This window comes from Marmota flaviventris, chromosome 16, assembly GCF_047511675.1.
Source record: "Marmota flaviventris isolate mMarFla1 chromosome 16, mMarFla1.hap1, whole genome shotgun sequence".
NCBI classification, from domain to species: domain Eukaryota; kingdom Metazoa; phylum Chordata; class Mammalia; order Rodentia; family Sciuridae; genus Marmota; species Marmota flaviventris.
The window spans coordinates 44,532,742-44,558,502 of NC_092513.1; the positions used below are offsets into that span (position 1 = coordinate 44,532,742).

At 41.9% G+C, this 25,761-nt stretch overlaps 1 protein-coding gene across 3 annotated transcripts in view; it reads left to right on the forward strand.

Moving 5' to 3' along the window:
- Positions 1-25,761, forward strand: part of Kctd1 (potassium channel tetramerization domain containing 1) — a 186,414-nt gene that overhangs the window by 158,235 nt on the left and 2,418 nt on the right. For all 3 annotated transcript variants that reach the window (XM_071602828.1, XM_027935695.3, XM_027935694.3), the window contains exons 3-4: positions 7,339-7,483; positions 23,278-23,583. In XM_071602828.1, coding sequence (XP_071458929.1) covers positions 7,339-7,483; positions 23,278-23,583 — 451 coding nt within the window. The remainder of the gene's footprint in view (positions 1-7,338; positions 7,484-23,277; positions 23,584-25,761) is intronic.

Here is a 25,761-nt window from a genome sequence, read left to right on the forward strand (position 1 = left end):
TTTTTTTTGCAACACTGTCTCTTCTATTCATGTCTCCTTCCTTCCCTGCTGTCCTGAGGGCAGATTCACCCTGTAGCCATAGCTCTCCCTAGGCCTCAGGTTCCCAGGCATGCACACACACCCACCCACACACAATTGTGCAAGCACACACAAGTATACACACCTCCACCCAGACCTCTACTCTGTTTGCCATCCACCTTATGTTTCAACTATGTCCTCAACTCAGGTCAGAAACTTGATTGGGAATCCAAGTTAGAATACTTAAAAAACAAACAAAAAATCAGAGTCAAGTTTGTGAAAACAAAGTAATTCAATAGAAAAATACTCTTTAAATCGGATTTTTAAATGCCCTCCCAAATGGTGAGCTCATGGCAGATTGCTTTACTATTTTGCTGCTTTTCACCATCTATACTTTAACAATTTTCAACAATGAGTAGGTATCACTTTTATAATTTAAAAATATCTCCAAATGCCAAAGAGGTCATTTAGAAGTGGCCACTGAATCTCTTTGCCAGCCAAATAAATCTGAACCAGAAACTAAATGAAATCTTTTCCTTAAATCCAAACCATATTTTTCTGTGGCTTGGAAACCCAGAGGTAGAGGAATAAAAGGTATTTTTTTGGCAAAGGAGAACTACATGGGTAAAAAGGCCCAGCAACTGGTGCCCTGCCCTTTTCTCATCCTCTTTATCCCTTGGTCGGGCTTTTCACTTCATTCCCCAGGGATCAACTCCACCCTCCCTGGGCAAGTCCATCCTGCAGCAGGAGTGCTCCCTCTGTAATTATCCTGCGTGGAGCAGCTGTGGAGGGCTGAAAGGATTATCCAGCTTGCCTCTAGGTAAAACAGAGCCTGGTGTCATGTGACCGGCATGGCCAGGACCTGAAAGGGTGTTCACCATGCAGCAGCAGCCTGGGAAGGAGTGGGTGTGTGGAGCCTGGACACAGAAGGTGGCCTCAATAGGGTTGAAGTCCACGTTGAATTTCCTTTGCAGCCACAAATCCCATAGGAGTGTGTCCAGATTAAATGTGAGGAAACAGCAAATAACGTATAAGGTGCGTGGAGGCAGATGTGTACTGCTTCTCCTAGGACCAGTTTCCATTTCCCCGAGTCCCCACGCTCCCTCTGTTCTGACACTCCTTTGCTGTGCTCAAAACAACCTCAGAAGTCTTGGGGTGCCTCATTTTGGTTTGCTTTGGTTTGATTGGGTTTAGGATGTGAGAAGACATCCTAAATGAAGTCCCAGAGCCTCCACTTTTTGAATGCCAATTATCAAGCACATTTGTTTACCTACAAAATTGATAATAACCAAATAACATTAGCTATTGGGACATTGAGCTCTATCAAACTAAAACAATGAAACATTTCCCAAGGGAACATGTTCAGTCTTTTTTTGTTTTAAATACAAATGAAAAGGCAGTATAGTTAGTGGTCAAGAAAGCAAACTTTAGATTCAGACCTGGGTGGGCACCCAGGCTCCATCATTTAAAAGCTATATCCCTTTGGCCAAGTGACTTAGCCATCTGGGCTTGTTTCCTTATCTATGAGATGAGAAGAGTAAGCCATTTCAGAGGATCATTGTAGAGATTAAATGATATAAAGCCCTTAAGAAAGCCAGGTCCCTCTTTGGTACATGATACTATTCACCAAGTAGTAACTAGCATTAGAGCGGTTGTCCTCCAATGGCTTCAGTGTGACAGTTCTCCCCATATTGCACTAGGGGCAGCACAGAGAGGTTTGGAGTAGCTCTGTGTCAACCCAGCTATGGATCCTTGAGGGCTATGTATTTGGGACTCTGCTTATCCGTTTTTAAACAGGAGGCCAAAGTAGGTCATCCTGGGGATCTTCCATTTCTAAAAGTGTGGTTGACTTTTAAGGGTGTGCTGTGACAGTGGAAAGTGAGAACATGACTAACAGAAAGCATTTCAAGCTAATAACATTAACTTGCTCTTCTTTCCTCTCTCTGTTCAACCTCATTTTTACTGGTTTTCAACTTAATTGAGACTTACTTGGCAAACTTTAAAAAATACAGATGCCTAGGCCTCACTCCCACCCAACTACATCAGAATAACTGGGAGTGGGCCCCCAGCATCAGTATTTTTTAAAAGCTCTCCAGGTAAGTTCATTGTACCCTCAGGGTTAAGTGCCAAAGTACTATGCAAATGACAGTCAAAAGGTAGGCAAAGGAGAGAGAATTTGGATAAGCCAGAAGCTGCATCTGTGAGGAAATATTTCAGATATGGCATCTCAATTCTGTCTCACTTCTAAATATGCTTTTTTTCCCCTTAAGATCCCTGAGGACATGGCCTGATATCAGTTCCCAACACTCTGAGACCAACTCTAAACATCTTGACCTAGCTTGTAGGGAGGGCTCTTTTCCATCTGGCGTGGGCTGCTCCAGCCTCATTTTTCAATCAGCCTGAATCTACACCCCAGTGAAGAGTAATCACATGGCAGGCTTGTTCAGTTTCAGACCTTTGTCACTTTGCCACCCCTCTCCTTTTAATCTTACCTCCTACCCCTGTACTTGGCCAGCTTCCTTGTCCTTCAGGTCTCCAATGAGCTTTCTCTTTCTTTCCTGCCAACCCACAACTGAGTTTGATGAGTTAGAGGCCCCTCCTGTGTACTCTTACAGTCCTTCTATACATCACTGACTCCCTGGATCATACTGCACTCCTAGCCCCACAGACTGTTGAATTCCACAAAAGCAAGAACTGTGGCACATCTCCAATCTGAGCATTGTCAGGCTCAATGAATACTGGTCTGAAATAATTACAAAAAATAGAAAGAGAAATTCCTAAGGAACTGAGTCACAGTGAATTAGAGAAACTAGGTCCTATAAGTGAATGAAGACACAAGAAAAAAAACTCTTAACAAATGACTCACTCAGCGAGGTAAATGAGATATTAGCCCTACATTCTCTTTCTCTTAAGACCATTCTGTAAATATGCAGTATGTACCACACTATACCAGGGAAAGAGGGAGTGGTAACAGGAAACCAGACTTACTTCCCTCCAAGGGCAACCTGATTTCCTCCCAGGTTAGGTCCTTATTTAAGTGTTCCTGAAAAAGCAACAAAAAAGAATATAATTCAACATCAATTAATGCATGTTTTAAATGAACCTTTATAATCCTAGTCATTAATAAAACATTTACAGATAAAATGAGGTGATGTTAAGAGATTTACTTCAAAGATACCTGTGGAAGAGATTAGGGCAAGAGGTAGATGTTAAATAAGATGGGCCAAGAGTTGATAGCTTCTGAAATTGGATGATGATTGTGTTGGAGTTGATTATAGCATTTTCTCTGCCTTGTTATAAGTTTGAAATTGTCCAAAATAAAATGGCAAAATGATTATCCTTTTCAAAAAGTGTGGAAGGAAATCTTTCTCCACATTGCCACGTGGGTCAATGAGTGTAAAAACAAGAAGAAAAACCCAGCCATTCATCATCTGCAGCCAGCTTGGTCTTGGTCAGTTGGAAAACAGGAATGTTATCCAAGGTTAGTAAACTATAATCAGTTCCACATAGTTTTCAGGCACCAGAGTTTACAAATCACTGCAGTTTGACTTGTAACTCCATTCTTATGTCCGCAAGAAATACAGCCTGTGTCGATTTCCCCCTTTATTTGCTTTGCCAAACCATACTTTTCCACAGCACAGCCAGCCAATCTCAAAAACCACCCAGGGACGCCATTTTATGATTACTGGCACCGCCTTCCCTCCCCTTTTGCATTGTTTTCACAACTCAAAACGTTCCTCCTTTTAAAGTTGGCAGAAAGCAGCAGCAAAACAATTCCTTTTATTGCTTCTAACATTTGTTGCTCCGAATAGAGAACTTGTTCTGCTCCAAGAGGCCTTTCACCTCACTCAGGTATGAGCGTCCATGACCCAAGTGTCCTCCCCTCCAGTCCTTTCAGTTTTCTCTGCTTCCACACCCCACGCAGCCTTAAGCCGTGGGAGTTTCTCAGCCACCTTCCACCACCCTGGAACCCCCACCATCCCCGTCTCAGGTCTCACAAGAGCACTTCCGCCTCACCCGGCCCTTCCCTATTTCTGTTCCCACTGAAGCACTTCCGCCCTACCTGGCCATTTCCTATTCCTGTTCCTTTCCTATTCCTGTTCCCACTGGAGCACTTCTGCTCAGCGTGGCCTAAGGTTCCGGGGCACACAACCTCCAGCTGGTATGAATGGGTTGGGGATGACCTGGCTACCGCTTTCAGTTTACTAAGGAGTAGAGCATCCAGACAGGACTCAGGTTCTTTCTCTTTGTCCTTTGTAACCCAGACTGAGTTTCCTGTAGTGCTGGTTGAGTTTGTCCCTTCCTTTGCTTTTTGTCTCTTTTGGTCTTGATTGAGTGCCCCTGGAGATTCTGTTTCTCCCTCATCCACAGCTTTGCCCAGAGGCCACAACTATCTCTAGGTCCACAGGTGGGGCCGGCTTTTCTGCTCATGGTCTCTGTTCAGATTTCTCTCTTGCCCTTTCCTTTACGTCTTTTTTTTTTTTTTTTTTTTTTTTTTTTTTTTTTTTTTTTTTTTTTTTTTTTCCTGTTCCACCTAAATCTAAAGTGAAGATGCCTTTGTATCTATGCCCAATTTCCTGTATCCTCCAGAGGCTGTTTTTGGTTTTGAGTTTTGCATCCGAAAAACCATTTCAGAGACACTTCTTTCTATTTTGGAGAGGTCTGTGACAGTGTACTTCTCTGTCACAGTTGTTCTTTTTCTTCCTTAAATCCTGTTCCTTTGTGCCTTCAGACTTCTAAGAATTGCCTTTGTAGAAATTTTTGTTGGCTGGCTTAGGATACCTTGTATTATCGTGAACCCATGACCCACTGGACTTTCTCATCAACCCTGAGCATTATACTTATTTTATAAGATAAGCTGAGATAATTTTATAAAAGAATAAAGACACAGAGAAGTTGATTCATTCAGATTAAAGCTACTAACTAGCCAGGCCTCATTCCCATTCCACATTCCTCAGTTATTCTTGATTCCTTTACTTATTTACTTGATATAAATTTATTAATCACTCATTCTGTGCCTGGGTATATCCAAGTCTAAACCTCGAAAAGGAGCATTTATCTAATAAAAAGCACAGGATTTATCTAAGAATAAAATGATCTTCATCTCTTCCATCTGTTTACTAAATGACTTACGATCATTAATACTGATTTATTTCAGGTCCCAAAAATTATCAGCGTGGGGGCTTAGATTTCCTTGTAAACTTCTTGCTCAGCAAATACAGATAGAAATAAAAACTCTATACCAAAAGCTTTTCAGTCAGTAATGGCCATCCTTTTGATTCCCATCAGTGTGAGGAGGTACCTTCTGGATCAGACATTATACAAATCCCCCAATGCTACTTAACTAGTTGGGCAAGTTACTCATCTTTTCAAGCCTATTTCTACATCTTTAAAATGAAGATAATGGATTTGTTACACGAATAAAGTGCTGAGGATAGAGCAAGGCATCTAGAAATCACTTAATTAATGTAGCTCCCTGTTCTTCCCCTGTCAACCAAAAATTTATCATGTTATTAACTGTAAAGAGTGAAATGTTTTAATAAGAGGCAAACCTGTCTCATTCTTTCCCATCCTGCATCAGACTGTCCTGGAAACATTACAAGTAAGTGACTAATCATTTGAGTTTTGGGCCTACCATCTGTTTGACTGATGTGTCAATAAGCATGCAGTGAGGAATCCCAGGATGACTGTAATCCACACCCCAGATCACCACCTATAGTTTATGGAAAGCTGGATAAAAACACTAGCTCAGAAAAATTGAATGAGTTTTACAAATCTACCCTACTATTGTTTTCTTCTTTGCATATACTATCTTCAGATAGAGAATAAATTTTAAAATTATCTTTTAAAAAATTTTACTGAAACAAACATGCACACAACTTTCTTTGGGGGAAGCCAGGGAAGCAACTTTCCTACTTCTTTGCTTGTTGTATTTTAAGAGGGGTGAAACTGATTTACATTTCCACTGTCCCATTTCAACTTAAGATTAGAAAATGATTTAAAACAACAACAACAACTTCAAGCTGGGAGGCAGGAGGATCGCAAGTTCAAAGCCAGTCTCAGCTAAAACTTAGTGAGGCCCTAAGACCCTGTCTCAAAATAAAAAATAAAAAGATCTGGAGATATGGCTCAGTGGTTGAGCATCCCTGGGTTCAATCCCAAATACTGAAAAGAAAAAAAAAAAAAACCTTCAAGAGCAAAGTTTATAACTCTATGATAGAGTGTTTGTCTAGCATGCATGAGGCCCTGGGTTCCATCCCCAGCACCACAAAAAAACAAAACCAAAAACTTTTCAAGTGATACAGTGACATTCCAAATCAGAGATAGACTTGTGAGATCAGCAATTTTTTTAAATTAAGAAATGGAGCCATTTGCCTGCCTACAGTATAATGAAAAGTAAAATAAATCTTTTGGTAAAGAAATCTATTTCTAGTGTGCAAAATCTATTTTCAGATATAAAATATTTGTGCATCATTAGCTACTCCACTGCTTGTTTTTAGAACAGATATAGCCACTTTCTGTTCACTGAATATATACTAAAATATGTAGGTTCAACCTGCCTTAATGGGATAAATGACCCTGGATACAAAATGCTTTAACTGTAGCACACTGTACAAATGGGAAAAACACATTACAGATCCCTGTTTTTTAAAAATTACCTGGAGTTGCTTATTCCAAAACTAGGTCACATTTCTGGGTAATCAAATATTTATTTATTTTTTTATGGTGATGCCTGGCTATTAAGATTGCTGTTTTCTAAGACTTAAGAAACTGGACTGTAAAAGGAGAACATATTCTCCTAGACAAGTGATATTTAAAATTTTTCTTTTTTATAATAGATGTTGGCATGTAGGCATTATTAGAAGTTTGGGATTATGAATGTAGAAAACTCAGAAAACAGATTTCTTAAAAACAGAATTGCTTCTTTAGTATCAGTTTTAAAGGCACTTTGGAGCTATTACTAATTTTTTTTTAAGTAGTAGAGAAGGTTGTTTTAAGTAAGATCAGGGAAAAGACAGGAACTTCCATTACACTGACAGCACTTAGCCATAATCACCACGTCAGGAACATTTCCTTTGCAGGTGACACTGAACAAAAGAATATTCTTGAGAAAACCTGAAACCATTTTGAATTATCTCATCCTGAGATATTATCAAGCAGGGATCAGCACTTCTGAGCAAGCCATAACTATTTAATGGATGATTTTTCCCGATTTCCATCTGCAAAAGTACTACCTTTGACGGTGACACAGAACTGCAGCTCTTAGTCTTAGTGGCCAGTTGATCTAATTGTCTTCACTGTTCCTCTTTTCTATCACAGAATCGGAAGACTTTTTGATGGTACAGAGCCTATTGTTTTGGACAGTCTCAAACAGCACTATTTCATTGACAGAGACGGACAGATGTTCAGATATATCTTGAATTTTCTACGAACATCCAAACTCCTCATTCCTGATGATTTCAAGGTGAGGACATCCATGTTAAATTAACAATATATATGTGATTTGTTTTGACATGCTCCAAAAAAATATTTCTAGTTCTATATTTTTAACATATACCAACTTTCATGGCGTCAGAGGTCTTTTTGAAATGGTTTTACTGTCTTTGTAAAATACAGCATATGATCATTAAAGTTTTACATGACCGAAAGCGGATTGCTTTTTTGTTTTGAAAAAGATTTTAATGACAATTAAGTTCACTTCTAATGAGTCTTGGCAAGCTAGAGAATAATAGGAAATTTTATCTCCAAGAAGACAACTTTGTCTCCTATAAATCAAAAGGAAAGATTAACAGTAAAAATTCAGAACTGTTCCCTTTAAAATCAGTAACAAGTGTTAAAGGTGGTCACACCAGACAATACCACTTTGTGCTAGTAACTCTAGGCAACAGAATTGGACCAGGACTTATAGGAAGCATCAGTGTTAGAAGGGAATATATGAAAATGTGATTTTTGCAGCTGATAATGTTTCCCTAAATAGGAGACTCTACAGAACCAACTAAATACTGTTAGAACTAATAAAGAACTCATTAAAGCATCTAAATTCAGGATCAGTATATTACAATCAATACCTTGCTTTAGAATAGCAAGCCTCAATTTCACAGTATAAAGGAAAATTTCATACCACAACAAAAATTATAATACCAAGGCATAAACCTAACAATAAATGTGCAAAGTCTGATTACAGAAACAGCAAATCTCGACACGTAAACATAAGAGTCGGCTGATGAAGGAACATTCTATGTTCCTGCGTGCATAGCCTCAGTATTGTTAAGTTGTCAGTTATCCTCAAATCACTCTAGACACTCAATGCAAACCCATTGAAGTAATAGATTTTTTTAAAAAAATGAAATCTGACCCATTTATAAAGCTTTATAGAAGGAAAACAAGCTTCATAATCAGAAAAAAATTATTATGGGTTGTGCAATTGGTAGTAATGGTGGGGGGTGGTAGATGTGTCCTACAACATCTGAACATACTATCAGGCAATAATTTAAAAGTGAGATTTGGAAAGCTGAAATGTACAAATAGATCACTGAAGAAGAAGACCCAGAAGTAGAAGTAGATGTGTGTGTGTGTGTGTGTGTGTGTGTGTGTGTGTAGCAGTTTGATAAATTATTAAGGTGAGTATTCTAAACCAGTGAGAAAAGAAAGGAATAGTCAATTATTAGCACTGAGACATTTGTAAAAATTTGTAAAAAAGCTAGAGCCCCTATCTCACATCATAAGTTCATAAAATTTTCATAAATAAATATAAAAACTGATCTACAAAGTTATTAGAAAAAATACAAAGGAATTTCTAAAAGTATATTTTGAGGCAGAAAGGGCTTACCTAAATAAGACTTACTACCCAGAAGGCATCACTGTAGAAGAAATATTTGAAACAAAAGATTATTATCCATCAAAAAACAGCTCCTAAGATATAAGAAACATAGAAACCCAGTGGAAAACTTTTTAACTATAAACAAAATTTTCCCAAAGAAAAAAATATATGAATTGCCAATAAATATTTTAAAAGATATTCAATCTCTTTAGGCTCAAATAAACAAAAATAAAATGATACACTCCTTCTTATCCTTTAAATTGTCAAAAATTTAGAAGATTGATATATGCAGTGTTGGGGAAAATAAAGTGTGGCTGGGAATGAAAGATATTAACCATTTTTGGAGGGTAATTCAGCAGTAGCTATTCACATTAAAACATATACATGCCTTGATCTAGCAATTTTATACCTATTAATTTATCTTATACTAATATTCATATAAATATGTAAACATATGTGTACATAGAATGTTTATTGCAGTCATGTTCAAAATATAAAAAACTGGACATAGCAAAGTTCAACAGTGTCAGATGGTTACAAATAGTTCACAATATCCATACCGCAGAGTAGTTATGGAGAATGTGGTTCATGTATATCTGCTGATGTATAGGAGGGAAAACACCAATAGTTTATTATTTAAGAAAATTCAATTCACAGAATATTATGTTCACATTTATGCAAAAAAGAAAAAGAAAGAAAGAAAACCCTTATATATGTGTGCATCTAAAAACAGAGAAAAAGGACTAGAAGACAGCCCAAATTAATAACTGATTCAGGAGCCTCTCATCTATCTTCTCCTGAATTTTGAACAGTAGACCATGTACCAAGGATTATTCATGAAATGGAAAAGAGAGTACAGAGGAGTTACATTGTGTGCACATTTATTTTACATGAAAACAACTATGTGCATTTGACAAGAAAATAAGGGAGAGAGGAATAACTGCAGCCAGTACATGCAGGTCCCCTGCTGCCCTGGAATAAACCTGAGGAAGACTCCTGAGCCTGCTGCTCGCAGTCAGTAGCAGTTCCCAGGGTGTGCATCTCACCATGATGAATGTGATTCCAGGACCTAAAGATATGGGGACTTGGTTTGTGTAAGTGGCTCCTAAATGAAAAGTCAGCTACTTCATCAGTGATGATCTCTTCCAAATCAGGAAGGGAAGTGTATTGAGAAGCTGCTTCCAATATGGCACCCTCCTACAAAGTTTGTCAAGGGTAATTTGCAATGTGTACAGTTTTTTTCTTTACATGCCAACTTTTTAATCTTTTTCCTATATTTTCCTGTATGCTATTTTATTAATAAATTTGGGCAAAATTTTTTCTAGGCCTCACAGGTAGTAATTGGATTAGACAAATGATGTCTCTTACTCTGGCCCTCATGCTAGGGACACCCAAACTCAGACACCACAACAGAGGAAGATGACTGGGTTTAGATGGCAGTTCCAAGGCCACTGGGCTTCAAATAAGCAAGCTCGCTTCCTACACTAGCTGTAGGTAGAACAAAGAGGTAAGGAGAAAGTCATGCTCACCACAGGAAACAGGCAAAGAGAGGAAATGGGGCGCAAATTCCAGCAGCGTCCCTGACACTGATCAGACCTGGTGCCACCAATGTCAGGCACTTGCCACTTGGATCTGGACTTTTTTCCTTGTGGAAGGACAAGATTTACAAAAAAAAAAAAAAAAAAAAAAAAAGGCAGGAGGCTAAGGTGTGACATGGAAAGATAAAGAGGCATTTTTGTTCTTAATCTCATAGTTTCCTAGAAAGATGGAGTGAGGCAAGAAATTTCACTTTTAGTTCTGTAACTTTAGTTTAAATTTTGTTATTTTATTTACAAGGAGCAGGCATCCACATATTACTTAAGTAATTAAAAGAATATGATGAATTTTAAAAATGAGGTTGTCCCAAAAAAAAAAAAGTCAAATTATTGTGGCTGAAGACATGTAGAAGGAAAAGCAGCCATAGGATTCCATGTGTTTTGCTATCAAAGTTGTATATACCCTGGACTTCATCACAAATAAGTTTAATTGGTGCAATACTAAAGCCACCTCATTTTGGGGTGATGGCATTTCCAAATGCCCACTTGGAATCCCTACCTGGGGAGTTCATTAGCTCCTTAAATACGAGCTGCCTGAAAGTGAGTTCACCCTGGCAGCTTCCCATTCCCCACCACCACCACGAAGCCCACTCCCCTTCTCTTATCTCTTGTGTCAGTAAGATGCCAGCATCTGCCATGCTCAGGGCAGACACCTAGGGTCATTCTGGACTTTTTCCTCTTCTTGGCCTCCTATATACACCCCATCTGTTAATCTGTCCCTTTTACCTCTTGGATACTTCTGGAATCAATCTAACCCTCTCATCCCACCTCCCTGGTCCTAGGCACAGCAACTCTCAAGACTACTGGGAGTGGCTTTATAATGGTCTTCCCTCTCTCATCAACTCTTTGCACCAGGAGGCATTTATTTTAGTTCCATTTTTTTTATTTTGACATGATTATAAATTCATACACATTGTAAAAAATACAGAGGGAGGGCTGAGGTTGTAGCTCAGTGGTAGAAAGGTTGTAGCTCAGTGGTAGAGCGCTTGCCTTCCATGAATGGGGTCCAAGTTCAACCTCAGCACCACATAAAAATAAATAAATAAGATAAAGATATTGTGTCCATCTACAACTAAAAAATTTTTTTTTAAAATCATACAGAGGTATCCCATGTTGCCCAGTCCCCTTCTCCCAGCAGTAACATGTTGAAAAATGATAATACACCAGCACAACCAGGATGTTGACATTGGTACTGTCAAGGCACAGGACAGTCCCATCAGCACAGGGTTCCCTCTGGTTGCCCTTTGATACCACACTCACCTTCCTTTCTCCATCCCCCATCTCCACCCCATTTCCAGCCAGGTGATCAAAACATAAGAGTGCTTTGCTCCTCTTATTCCTGGAGCAAAGCACTCTATCCTTGCCAGAACCCACGAGGCTGGGATGGCCCTGTCCCTGGCCACTTCACCCAGCTCTGCCTACACATATGCCCTACAGGACTTGCCTTAGCTCCTCAGTCCCCATCTTCTTGCACCCTTAGGACAGGCCTCAGCCTGCTTGTCTGGTTTGCCCACTGCTGTTTTCCTGGCTTTCATTTGAATTCAGGGCTCATCTTACTCATCACACCCCCAGGATATCTTCCTGGGACTGCCTATCTTAGCTTTCCTGTGCCCCTGACTCTCCATGGTCATGCACAGTACATTTGTAATTTTCTGTCTCTGTTAATTAGCACTAGACACTCAGTTGTAGGTTTGGAGTGCTTTCAGCTGCCAGGGTCAGAATAGCCAATTAACAGTGGCTTAAAGGAATGGAAATTTGTTTTCCTCCCATAAGAAGTCAGAGGTGCATGGTTGTTGGCAGAGCTATCTGCTCAGAGATGTATCAAGGACTAGGACTCTGTCTTTTTGTTTTGCTATCCTCAGTGCTGATGTCTGGTCTCATGACTGTAACCTCAGAAACAGAAAGTGAGTGCCATAGCTCCAGGCATCACATCTTTATTCAAGGCAGGAAAAAAGCAAAAGGTTTTTTAGTCACAATACTCTATCTTCATCAGAAGGTCCCCCAGAAGACTTCCCTTGGTGGTTCATTAGCCAGAACTGAGCCACCCACCTGAGCTTCAGAAGAGGCTGAGAAAGTGATAGTTTTCCCTCTTTATCAGTCTCAGTAGTGAGAGAAATAAGTAAGGGGTAGCAATTGTGAATAGCTGTTTGGAAAGCCAGCCATCCCTGTCCGTCACACTTGGTCAACGCCTGCCAGTAAACATGTCGGTACCTGTGGCACAGGCAAGTGCAGGGTTGGGTGAATGAGTGACTCTTACATTCACACCGGACTCTGACTCATAGCAGCTCACCTGAAACCTGGCCATGTGTATTCTCCTGTCTGACTATGAATATGAGTGTTGTGCATACGTCAACTTCCTTACTGCATGTGAGGTTCTTACAGCAGGGACATTTTTATGTGTTTCTTGAGGACAATATGTACTGGGCCCACTATAATTTTTTTCTTCTCTCTTTTTTTATTGATTCTTTTTAGTTGTACATGACAGTACAAGTGCGTGAAATCATAGCATTTTACAACCTTTATATCCATTTTGATATAATTATACTAGCATGGAACATATCTTATTCTAATTAAGATCCCAGTCTTATGGATATACATGATGATGAGATTCACTATGGTGCATTCATATATGTACTTAGGAAAATTATGTCAGATTCATTCCACTGTCATTTCCTACAGCCCCTCCCTTCCCTTCATTCCCCTTTGTCTAATTTACTGAACTTTATGCACTTCTATTCTTCTTCTATCCCTCACCCCTTATTAGCCTCCACACATCAGAGAAAACATCAGAACTTTGGCCTTTTAGGATTGCCTTATTTCACTTAGCATGATAGTCTCCAGAGCCACAATAATTTCTGAATTAATTTAAACAGCACAAAAGCATCAAAATTATAGGAGACCAGAAGGTAAATATAAATAGATAATGCACTGCTTAAATCATATAGAACTAAGCCAAAAATATGAAGCATCGGTATATAATATCACCATTCTTAGCAACTTATAAGAGTGGGATATTAATTTATAATTCCTGTTATTAAAGGGGACACAGACTCCAGGGAATCACAAAACAATATGTTGGGAATTACCATTCATTTATAGTTGCAGCATGTTCCAGAAAATGAGCTAAGTATTTTAAACACATGCTTTGGTTTAACCCTCAGCACATAACCCTACATAGCAGGCATGACTTTTCCTCCAAGAGCATTCAGATTAGACACTGAGAAGGAAAAGTCACCCACATGAAGTCCAGCTGTAACTGATTCCAGAGGACCATCCCTGGGACAGTCGCTTCTCTTCACCTTGCATGTGCTTCCTGAGGATTTCAGAGCCCTCAAAGGCCTGCCACTCTTCAGTTCTAAGTACAGACCACATCCTTGAATTGGCGAGGATTGGGGCTGCAGCCCATGCTTGGGGGAAAAATATCAAAAGCATATCCCCAAGCCTTGAAAGATTTCCCACGGAACCTCTGGGTGACAGGCCATAAATTAGCTACATGGTGTTCTGGGACCTGTGAGGAGCAGCAGAAGGTGGGTGGAAACTGAGGTGGCCATTGAGCTCCTTTGGCCCATGATGAAATTGCACCCCAGCAGTCAGTCAGTTCATGCTCATCACGAATGCCAAGAGCACCTCCGAGCTCTCTGTCTGTACCTCCTAAACAGTCCCACTGGGGCATCCCTCCCCACCGGAGCTTTTCACTGATCCTGGATAAGGGACATGGCTCTTTTGCAAGTGTAGAGAATCTCTTACTGGTTTTGCTTGGTACTGCATTGATTACTGGCTTCTCTTTCCCTCCATTGAATGCTTAGTGAACAAGTGCATGAACTCATAGCATTCGACAACCCTTAAAATCTCACTCCATGAATGTGCTGTGTGAACTAGATACCTGCTAAAATTCAGACAATTTCATGTGTTAAAACACCATTTAAATGGTACCCTGGCTTCCACTGAAAATTATTACACTCTGTTTTCTGGTCAGTGATTGCAGAACTTCTCTGAAGTGTTTTTTTATGGATATAACAGTCCTCATTCCTTCATTTCCCCTACCCCCAGGTATACTGTTTTTTTCATTTCAATTTTATTACCAACATACAAATATGGAGACATGCATGCATACATGCACACGTGTATGTGTGCATGCACGCGCGCAAACACACACACACATACACACACACACACACATGCACACACGCAGCAGCAATTTCCAATTCCCTTGAGTCCAGAGTTTTGGTCCTGTTTTTTATGGAGAACCATAAAATTCTCTCTCTCTAGCCTTTTATTTTTAACATCATCTTTGGTGAGTGCCCCACCCCCACAATACTAACATCCTTGTGATCTCTCTCTGTGATTGCCCACCACTTCTAGATGCAGACAAATATGTTGCCAGGTAATCCCTGACTTACTTATCCATAAGTTACAAGTCCCATAACTTACATGGCTATGTTCAAAAATGTAACAACCTTTCAAATACTATAGAAGAACTAGATATACATTGTAGAAAATTTGAAAATATAGATAAGTAAAACCAAAACTCTAAACAATGCATTCCCACTTCTCAGATTGCCAATGTTAAAACCTTAAAAGAACAGCCTCCTGGATCTTTTTCCTATGTTAATTTTTTTGGACAATAATCCACTACTTTTCCATTTTACTAAAATTTTATCTCCTCTAGTACTGTAATCACATGCAAATTTCCCAGATGGATCCCAAAATGTCTTTTAGAGGTAATTTTTCCAAGACAGTATGGCCACATAGTGAATCAGGTTATGGCCCATAATCCTCTTATTATCTGTTTATATGATAGTGATATATGATTCCTTTTATATGATAGTGATATATGATTCCTGTTTATATGATAGTGATCTGAAAAAGAGACTAGGCCAGGTGTCCTACAAAACATCCCACTTCTAGATTTGCCTGGTTGCCCTGTCATACATAGTTTAGTTCACTAATCTATCCCTTAGTTTCCTGTAAACTGACAGGTAAAGGTTTGATAGGTTTAAGTTAAACATTTTGGTGAGAACACCTCTCCAGGTGTGTTGTGAACCTCATGTTCCATCACATGAGCAAACCTGTCCACCAGCCACTGAGGATGCTAGGATTGACCATTTAATCAGGATGAGTTACATGTTCCTTAAGCTGAAGCAAAAGTGATCTCTGTAAGGCTCAGAGTTTTTAACCTCACCACTGTTACACATTTGTGACCAAATAATTCTTTGGGGTGGGCCTGTTCTGTGCAACATAGGATTTTGAGCAGTACTCCTGGTCTCTCCCCACCAAATGCCAGTAACACCCCACGCACATCAGTTTCAACAACCAAGAAGGTCTCCAGACATTGCAAAATACTCTCAAGCATCAGTGACTGCAGTTGAGAACCAGTTGACTCATGGAAAATGGAAAGAAAATATTTATGGGAGGTATTTACCAGTTTCCCTCAGATAATTAGTGGATGTATTCTCCCAAGGGTGGAAACCCCAGGACGTTCTGAGGACCTCGGTTGTGAGATTTTCCAAAAGCACCGCCATTAACATGGACCTGCCCCAGCATCGTCCAGGATCTCTTTCCCTTTCCTTGGTTCTACAGCGAGACCATCTGATTGGCTCAGCTTGGCTCCAGTGTCTACCCTTTAGCCAATCAGCAGTGGCAACGTATTCAACGTACTCAAGGCTTCTTGGTTTTGAAGGCAGAGTGTTGAACTGGATAACGCCCCCAAAATTTCTTCCCTAGTACCCGAAGGAGTGCCCACCTAGGACTTCTACCCCAGCCCCGGTGTCGGCTGTTGCCATCTAGGATTTCCCTGCCTGGTCCAGAGACTGTCACTGCCTGGTCCTCCTGCTCACACCCACTTCTCTCCTCCCTATTGCAATCCCTCAAAGGCAGGGCTGGCTGCAGCACCCAATGAGGAGGGCAAAGCAGCCACCCCGGCCCCCGCCTCACCACTGGGGAGGCACCAGGCCTAGTTCCGGTGGTATAGAGTCCACGTGACTTGCCAGAGTGGTGCTTCAAAATGCTGATGGATCTGCCTCCAGTCCTGCCTTCAGCACCTGTCATTGTCACCCATGCAAGCTCTAGTCTCTGTGAGATTCATAGGGTGGGGGCGGAGATAGTGACAGGGCACAGAAAGGACACTTTGTTGCTTCCGTTTCCTTTAATAGCCATTAGGATAAATCTGAGGCTGGACACCCTTCCCCCAGAAAAGCAAGAGCAAAGGAACTGGGAGTTGGTGCCACCAGATAGGGGAGGGAGACTCCTGGCCAGAAGGAGCAGTGGGAACAGGTGAACAGGAGGAGAAAGTGAGCCAGTTCCATCCAGGCTTTGAAGGAAAAAAAAAAAAAAAAAAGTCAGCCCATGGCAGTATTGTAGAGCCAGGACATTGAAGAACTTTAGAGAACCCAAACCCCAAACACCAACACACCCATGGCTAAGGCGCTAACCTTGTCTGGAGGGGCCTCTAAAAGAAAGTAAGCCGTACAGAGGCCTGTCTTTTCTTATCATGATTGTTCTTTAGATGCTGTTCTGTGAGAAGGGCCTCCAGAGCTCCTGGCTGCTACTGGATGTCTTCCCCATAAGAAGACCCTCTGTGTGCCCACAGTACCTCAGTGGCATCCAGCACATAAACATTTTTAAATGAATGAGTGAAGCCGGGAGCCATAGCGCACACCAGTTCAAAGCCATCCTTAGCAACTTAGTGACGCCCTAAGCAACTCAGTGAGACCCTGTCTCTAGTAAAATACAAAATGGGAAATGGGGCTGGGGATGTGGCTTATTGATTAAGTGCCCTGAGTTCAATTCTCACTACCAAAAAAAAAAAAAAAAAGATCTTAAATGAATGAGTGAGTGGTTGAGTTGCCTTTTGAGCATAAGGACATGTCAATCACTATGAAAAACTTCAATCACATTAGGAATTAAATAAGCCTTTGAACAGTTTTGTGTGGTATGCTAAGTTGTGACCCCAGAAGTCCCAATCCCCAGGCCCTGTGACATGTTACCTTACATAGCAGAAGGGACTTTACAGATGGGATTAGGTTAAGGGTTTTAACTAGGGGAGATTATCCTGGATGATCCAGGTGGGTCCTGTGTAATCCAGAAGCCCTTCTAAGAGAGAGGCAGGAGGCTCAGAGCTAGAAAAGGAGATGTGACAGAGGAAGTGATGTGATTGCTGGCCACACGCCAAGGAATTCAGCAGCCTCTGGAAGCTGGAAAAGACAAGAAAAGAGATTTTTTTCCACTAGAGCCCTTGAGAAAGGCAGGCAGCCCTGCTGACGACCCCTTGATTTCAGCCCACTGAGATCCATTTTGGACTTCTGACCTCCCGAACTGTAAGGGTATACATCTGTGTTGTTGTTTTGTTTTGTTTTACTTTGTTTAAAGTATTTTTAGTTGTAGATGGACACAATACCTTTATTTTTATTCATTTATTTTTATGTAGTGCTGAGGATTACACCTAGTGACTCAAACATGCTAGGCAAGTGCTGTACCCCTGAGCTACAACCCCAGCCCCATATCTGTGTTGTTTTAAGCCACCAAGTTTATGGCAATTTCTTACAGCTGCAGTAGGAAACTAATATGACATGTGTACATGTTCCTCCATCCAAGGATATTTTCTGAATTTTATAAAAAAATAAGTTATAAGTATGGCCTATTCAAATTCTGGAGTCTACCCATATTTACCTTGTTGTTCCACGTACCTGTATAAGGTTTCAGGGAAATTCACCTGCAAAATGAGATCTTGGTCTTTGTGCCTTGAAGAATCATTGCAAATCTAATATATATACATTTTGTAGGATTTTAAAATCACTTAAGCACCACAATAGATCTATGCATAACTAGTTTCCCTTTAACTGAATATGGGGCTAAGCAAGTAACATGAATGATGCTTTCTTAATCAGAGATGATACAAGGGGCCTGAGAGCCTTCCCTGCTGTGCTGACGTGCACCACAGTCTTGGGTTGCTTTGCTGAAAGCTCCTCGCTCAGAAGGGCTGAAAAGTGGATGGTCTGGATTCATTTCCTTAAGGAGAATCCCTGGTGCTGAAGCAGCTGCCGCCCCTACACTATTTCCAAGTGCCTTGCGAAGAAGAAACTAAAGTTATATAGAGTTTTATAAAAGCCAAAGGAAAGACACTGTCAGATCAGAACCAAAACATGCAGAAAAACTGAGAGACCAGAAAGGGATGAACCCAGTACCAGAGAAGTCACCATGCTAGCCTCTGAAAGTGGGATTTAGGAAATGAAATTAAATGAGGCTGCATAAGGGAGGAGAGGAGGCCCAACTTTCTAAAGGAAGCAGCCGATGAGATTGACTGCTCTCTGCAGGGAGTTTTCTGATGAGCCAAAAATGGAAATGTCCCTGAGTTTAACTCTGCAGAAAACGTTAACACAATAAAAGGGACCTTTTTAGCAATCCAGTTGGCTGCGGCTTAGAGGCTCCTCGACCTGGGGAGCCTTCCATGGGTGCTCAGCTGTTCTCCCGCGTCACCCCCACCCCCAGCATAGGCAGAAGCTCTTCCCTGGAAAGCAGACAGAGCAGCACAATAAAGGAAAACCACGGAGCCAGAGAAGTCAAGGAGAGCCAAAGAACTCCTGGCAGCTTGCAGTAGTTCAAGGCAAGGCCCCGAGATGTTGCCCGGGGATCAGGTTGACCATGGAGGGCCCTTCTAAGCCTTCACTACTATAACCACAAATCCTTCAGAAATCACTGAGCAGGACCAAATGTCTCAAAAGGGCCATTAGTTTTCTAATTTTCTAAAAGCAAGACTTCAGAACAGTTTGTTAAACATGTGGTTTATGAATTTAGAGGTAAGGAAATGGTAAGGACTCAGAGTCAGCCTAGGGACTTCTAACCCAAGTCCTCTTAGCCTCATTACATTTTATTTATTTTATTTTATTTTTTGAGGGCTGGGAATCCAACCCAGGCCCCCAGCATGCTAAGCACACATCTACCACACCCTCACCTTCGGGTTATCCTAGACAAGTTGGTAGATCAGGGCTTGTTATGGACATAGACTCGCAGAATATTAGGGCCAGAAGCACTTTTAATATAATTTGTTTCCCTCATTTTGCAGATAAGAGGACGGGAGCCCTAGACAGTCAAGGAGAATCCCTGGGTAGTATGGAGACTTGGGCCCCTTTCAGAACTCCAGTGTCCCCTCAGAGTCCACCCAGACATACAATATTTCAACAAATGCCATGATTATGGGCTGGATTATCTTAGAATTACAGGTTTTATAACTGCTTGAAAAGCTGAAATTCAGAGTCTTAATTTCTTATTGCTTGAGCATCACCCTGAACAAAGGGCCATACATAGTCCCATCTTCTCAGTCCTTTGAGAAATGATTTACATAGAAGCAGAACAAATGACACAGGTGAGAGGGAGACTTAGGATGCTGGATGGAGAATCTAGGGTTTCTCAAACAGAATACATTCCAAGTCTACAGTGTGAAAGTTAAAGAGGGACAGATAAGGAAGGATTTAAACACTTTCACAAGGCCATGCATGGTGGCCCATGCCTGTAATCCCCAAGCTTCGGGAGTCCGAAGCAGGAGGATCACAAGTTGGAGGCTAGCACGGGCAACTTAGTGAGACCCTGTTCTAAAGTGAAAACTAAAAAGGGCTGGGGATGTGGCTCAGAGGTAAAGTGTCTCCTGGATTCAATCTCCAGGACCAGAAAATTAAAAAAATAAATAAGAAATAAATAAAAATTTTAACAAACACTGAATGAGAAAGAGCTAACTCACAGAAGCTCTTGTGAAAAAGATTTAGGGATTTCACTGAAAGCAAAACGTGAACTACGGAGTAATGAGACAATGAGAAAGGTGAGGTGGCCTTATACTATGTGGTAGGCAGAACAATGGCCCTCGCAAGGGGCACCGTCTTAATTCCTGGGAACTAAGAATCCATTACCTTACATGGCAATATGGAATTTTCACATGTGATTAGCTAAGGATCTTGAGTTGGGGAGATTATCCAAGATTCCCCGAGGGTGCTCAGTGCAATCACAAGGCCTCCTCTAAGAGGGAGGTGGGAGTGTCAGAGCAGGGCCACAGGTCAGGGACAGTGGGCAGCCTCTGAAGCTGGAAAAATCAAGGAAGTGGATTCTGCCGTGGAGCCTCCAAAGGAAACAGCTTTACTTCTGATTTTCTTCTCTGACCAGAGCTATGAAAATAGATGTGTATAGTTGTGTGTGTGTGTGTGTTATTGTTGTTGTTTGGTTTGTTTTTTTCTGTCAGGAATTGAACCCAGGAATGCTTAATCCCTGCGCCACATCCCCATCCTTTTTAAAAATATTTTATTTAGAGATAGGGACCCTCTAAGCTGCTGGGGCTGGCTTCGAACACAGGATCCTCCTTTCTCAGCCTCCTGAGCTGCTGGGATAACAGGAGAGTACCACTGCACCAGCAGGGTTTATGTAGTTTTCAGCCATTCCGTTGGTTATGGTTTTCCCAATTGTGATAAGGAACCAACAAGGGCAGCATTGATAATAACAGTGTTAAAGCATCTATCCAGACAGGTGCTAAGAGCTGCACTCACTGGAGCACAGCTGAAATGGCAGGCTCTGTTCTGGTTAGGATATTACCGAGCATGCTGACAAATCAAGGACACGCTGGATGTTGAGCACCTCAGATTCCTAACAAATGAGGCAGAGCTGAAAAGATCAAGTATGAAGAATATGAAGACCAAACAGTCATCTCCGAATGTTCTAAGAGTTGGCAGGTCAGTGAAAGATCAGAATCACCATAACTCTAGAACAAATAAGCTGGTGCTACTGTAAGATTTAGATCTTCCTAAGGAAGACATTTGCAGCAATTAGAGCTGCCAACAAAGTCAATGCCGCGCCTCGCTAGGTAGTGAGCCTCCTGTCCCTGGAAGCACTGCTGAGTGGTCAATGTCCAGTGATGATGCAAGGGTTCCTCCAGAAGATCAAGGCTGGTCAAGAGGACTGCTCTCGGCACCTTTAAGATGGCTCTAGAAAGATCAGGCATATTTTTTATAGGAGTCTCAGATCCTTCCTTCTGCTAAAATTTGTAATGAAATCTCAGAAAAGTTAAAAGCTGCCACAGAAGTTCTCATTTCTATTGTTTGTGTAAGTCCCACTGCTGGCTTTCCGTCTCTTTGGATGCTGTCATCTTGATAAGTAAGTATTTAGGTCAGTATCTCACGGTTGGTGTGTGATTTATAGATGGCACAGCCTGGGAGTGGGGAGCCAGGTAGGCCAGGGGAACCTGTGGCATCTCCCAACTCCTCCCTAGAAGGTTGGGCTGGGGGCCCCAGTTCTGCCCTGGCTTGAGAGTGGCCACACCTCAGCTTAATCCTCAACTCCTTAAATCCAAACAGTATCTCCTTACAGGTCAGGAGGCTAGGCAGGTAGGAGCATGTACAGGGAAGACTTCAAGACAATGGCTTCTTCTCCTGTGGAGAACCAACACTCCTGCATGTGGGGCTGCTAAGAGGACAGAATAAGAACACAGCTGATTCTGCTGAATATCCATGAAAGCATCTTCCACCTGGCTCTAGTTTCTTAGTCTGGAAAGTGGATCTCCAGCTAGAGGCAAAGTACCTTGTCTCTTCACACGTTCTTCTCTGGAAATCCTGAATAAAGCAGCTGCTGCAGCTGCAACTGCTTGATTTGCAAGAGAAAGAACAAAGTGAACTATGAAAATAGTTCCCCTGTGGCCATCCTCGGCTCCAGGTGGCCCATGCCGTGCTCTTGGAAGCATCAGGCCACAGGTTTACAGCACTGACTCTCATGCAGGCCCCAGGCACTGCCCGCCAGCTCCGGCCCATGCAAGGAAAGCAGAGATACCTGTGTCACTTGATTAAAACATTCTCAGTCAACATGTCTAGACAAGTATCCACTTATCAAACACCCAGAAATGATTGTGACCATAGCTACGTTTAGACATAATATTGACCAGCTTGTTAACATTGTCCCTAAGTTGCTGCCTCCCACCCCTGCTCTGTTTTGTCTTCTGATCTTCTCCTTCAGTGGCTTGTGTATTTTAATGCCTATTGGATTTCTGGCTTTAATTCAATCATTTTTTCTTTTTTAAATGCTAGAGGGGAAAAAGCCCTATCTAAAGACTGGGTGACTGTGCTCTCAGAAATGGACAAGTTCCCTTTTTGCACCTGTAAGTTGCAGGTGTCAGGGTTTAATGTTTTCATCTCTGGCTTTTCCACGGCAGCACCGACAGGGGACTGCAGGCAGGGCGACGATGGCCTTCGCGTCTCCAGCTGCCTCCCCTAAACCATCACAGATCAGCACAGGTTTAGGCAAACACAGCATACTTGCCCCAGGGAGCCCCTCCACAGCTGTCTCCAGGCCTGCTCCCTCCATGCCCCGCCCCCACACCCTCCCATGGTGGGTTCCGAAGCTGCCACTGAAGGTGTGGGCTTTGGTGACATGCATGTTTGCACAGCTGTGCTCAACCTTAGGGTATGTGTTCTATCCAAGAGGAAACCGGATTCTCACCAAATCAAACTTGAAGTGCCCAGAGCCATTTTTCTACTACAAGAGAAAAGTTTGGGGTGAATCCTTTCACATTTCAGTTTTTTGCCTGCAAAATTAGAATGATAATGATTCCCTATTGACTGGGCCAGTCTGAGGACTTCGGACTTAATTCCTGTGAAGTACTAAGGAGCCCTACTCCCAATAGCCCCTCTTGTCTTCACTGAGCAAATGAATGCAAATTGAATCTTTATAAATATGTTATATGTGAAAAATGTACACCTAGATTTGACTATTGAAATAACAACAAAGGTGAAAAATATCAGCTCTTAAATGTGGATATTTCCGGTACTTTATGTTTGTATCTTGCATTGTGAAATGCCTTTTTATCCCCCACCCCAGGACTATACTTTGTTATATGAAGAGGCCAAATATTTTCAACTTCAGCCAATGTTGTTGGAGATGGAAAGATGGAAACAGGACAGAGAAACGGGTCGCTTTTCACGGCCCTGCGAGTGCCTCGTGGTGCGTGTGGCCCCAGACCTCGGGGAAAGGATCACGCTCAGCGGTGACAAGTCCTTGATAGAAGAAGTGTTCCCTGAGATTGGCGATGTGATGTGTAACTCCGTCAACGCGGGCTGGAATCACGACTCGACACATGTCATCAGGTTTCCACTAAACGGCTACTGTCACCTCAACTCAGTCCAGGTACAGCAGCACCTGCTGTGTGCCATCAGATGACACTTTTAGTGCTGTTGCTTGACTTCACTTTGCTAGCATCTTTCCTCCCATGAACCAAGACACTCATGTGGGAGGGTGATTATTCATCCCTCTTTAGCATTCAGTCAGTGCACACATCTTCACTGAGCACCTACTGTGTGCCAGGTGCTGGTATAAGCACTGAAGATAGAGAAGAGAACAAGATAGACAGCAGCTCTATATTGGTGGGGTGCAGTGGGGGTAGACATTGATCAACATCAATATTGTCCAAATAGCAGTAACAGGGTATCTCAGGTAGAATGTTCCAGGGAGAGGGATCAGCAATTCTGAAGACCCCAAAGAGCCCCAGAGAGAAAGAACTGTTAGCACGCTAGATTTTTTTTTCCCCTTTGGTTTTTTTTGGTTTGGGTCATTCACAGATGTGAGTCCAATGGAAAGCCATTGGAGGATTTTTGAACAAAAGAGTGACCTGATGTAGTTTGTATTTTAAAACAAATATTCCTTCAGCAAGTGGAAAAGAATAGAGGCAAGGAGACCAGTTAGAAAGCAGCGTGCCAAGAAGTCGTTGAGAAGTATTTGATTCTGAGTGTCTTGAATAGAGAGCTAGCAAGGGTTTCTGACCAGGACTGTGGGTGGCAAGGCAGAGCCCCGGATGCCCAAGCTTCTTGACAGAGGAACTGATGAGTGGAATTGCCATTTTCTGAGATGGAGAAGGAGACCTGGGCTGGGATTCAGAACTCTGGTTTATACCATGTGAGGGGCCCCAGCCTTAGGTGCTGATAGGTGCTGTCATCGTCATAGCTAACATGTGCTGAGCACTGATGCTGCCCTCCTGAGCAATGTCCAGTGTGTGCCTTGTCTTCTTATCAACAACCCTAACAAGTAAGCCTGCTAATCCCCCGTCTTGCTGCGAGAAAACAGACACGACTGGGTCTTGACTGCAGATCAGTGTGACATGAAACTATTTGAGGTCCTTGGAGTGAGGGTTTGGCTTCTCCCCCTCTCTAGATTTGCAGTGGGCCCATGACTTCATTCAGTGTCTAGCTAACAAAACTTCTCCCAAACTCAGACTAGAAACACTCAGTAGAGCAGGCTGCCTCTGGAGGATTGTTCCACAACTATTTATAATTTTTAAAATGTATGAGCAGATGTCTGAGAGCAGAACAGAAGAAAGCGCTGGCAGAAAATGACCCACAAGCATGCTAGTGGAAAGCGCATACTCTCATCACAGCTCCAGCGGGCAACATTCACATTCTCCCCTGTGTGGATGGCGCCCCCTGGAGGTGTTTGGCTGCATTGCCCTGGCTGAACAGCCTCTGTGGCTTCTAAATGCCTGTAAAGCCCACAAAGCCTTCCCTTTCCCATGCACCCTACACAGGCCCAGGTTCTCCACCAGAGCCCTAGGAGGGTCAGAACCACTCAATACCAGGACAGCAAGTCCGTAGTCCCCACTCCTTGGCCTTGAACCTTTTCATCAGTTCATGTGCTTGATGCATTTCCCAGATCAGATGTGAAAATGTTCATCTGCATTAACATCATCCTACAACAGGGCCATGACCCACTCTTGCTTCCTGCTTCAACCACCAAGAAACAGATGTCTGCCTGTCGGTACTCAGAGACTTTGGGAGAAGGTGTCTGATGCCTCAAATGCCACTGAGTTATTTAACATTCTTGAATGGTAGCTAAATCTAAGCAATTTTGCTGATGAGTTGGTATTTAAAAACTAATAGCATCAAAAGCTATTTGCATTATATTGAAATAACTACTTGGCCACATTCAGGGTAAAATTGGATCATATGGGATAGTTATCATATTATGTGTATCAGAACCCCTGGGGAGAAAGATACTAGGGATTTCTTTATATTAGCAATTTAGTGACTATAACAACACTGAGAGAAAAACAGGTCTCAGAAATTATATGCATTATTGTTTACAATTTCTTCATCTTTAAATTTCTTCTCCAAATAATGGCAAAGAATCCTTCCAGAAAAAGCAAGAGCATCTCTTGCTGGCAGTCTATACTTATGCTTCTGCTGAAGAATTCCTTGGAGTAGACACTTTTACGCCTTTTTATTCACCTGTTCCCAATGCATATCTTGATTTTGAACTTGAATTATATTCTTCATGCTGCCCGTAGGCTGGCTGGCACTATGTGCATTTTGAATT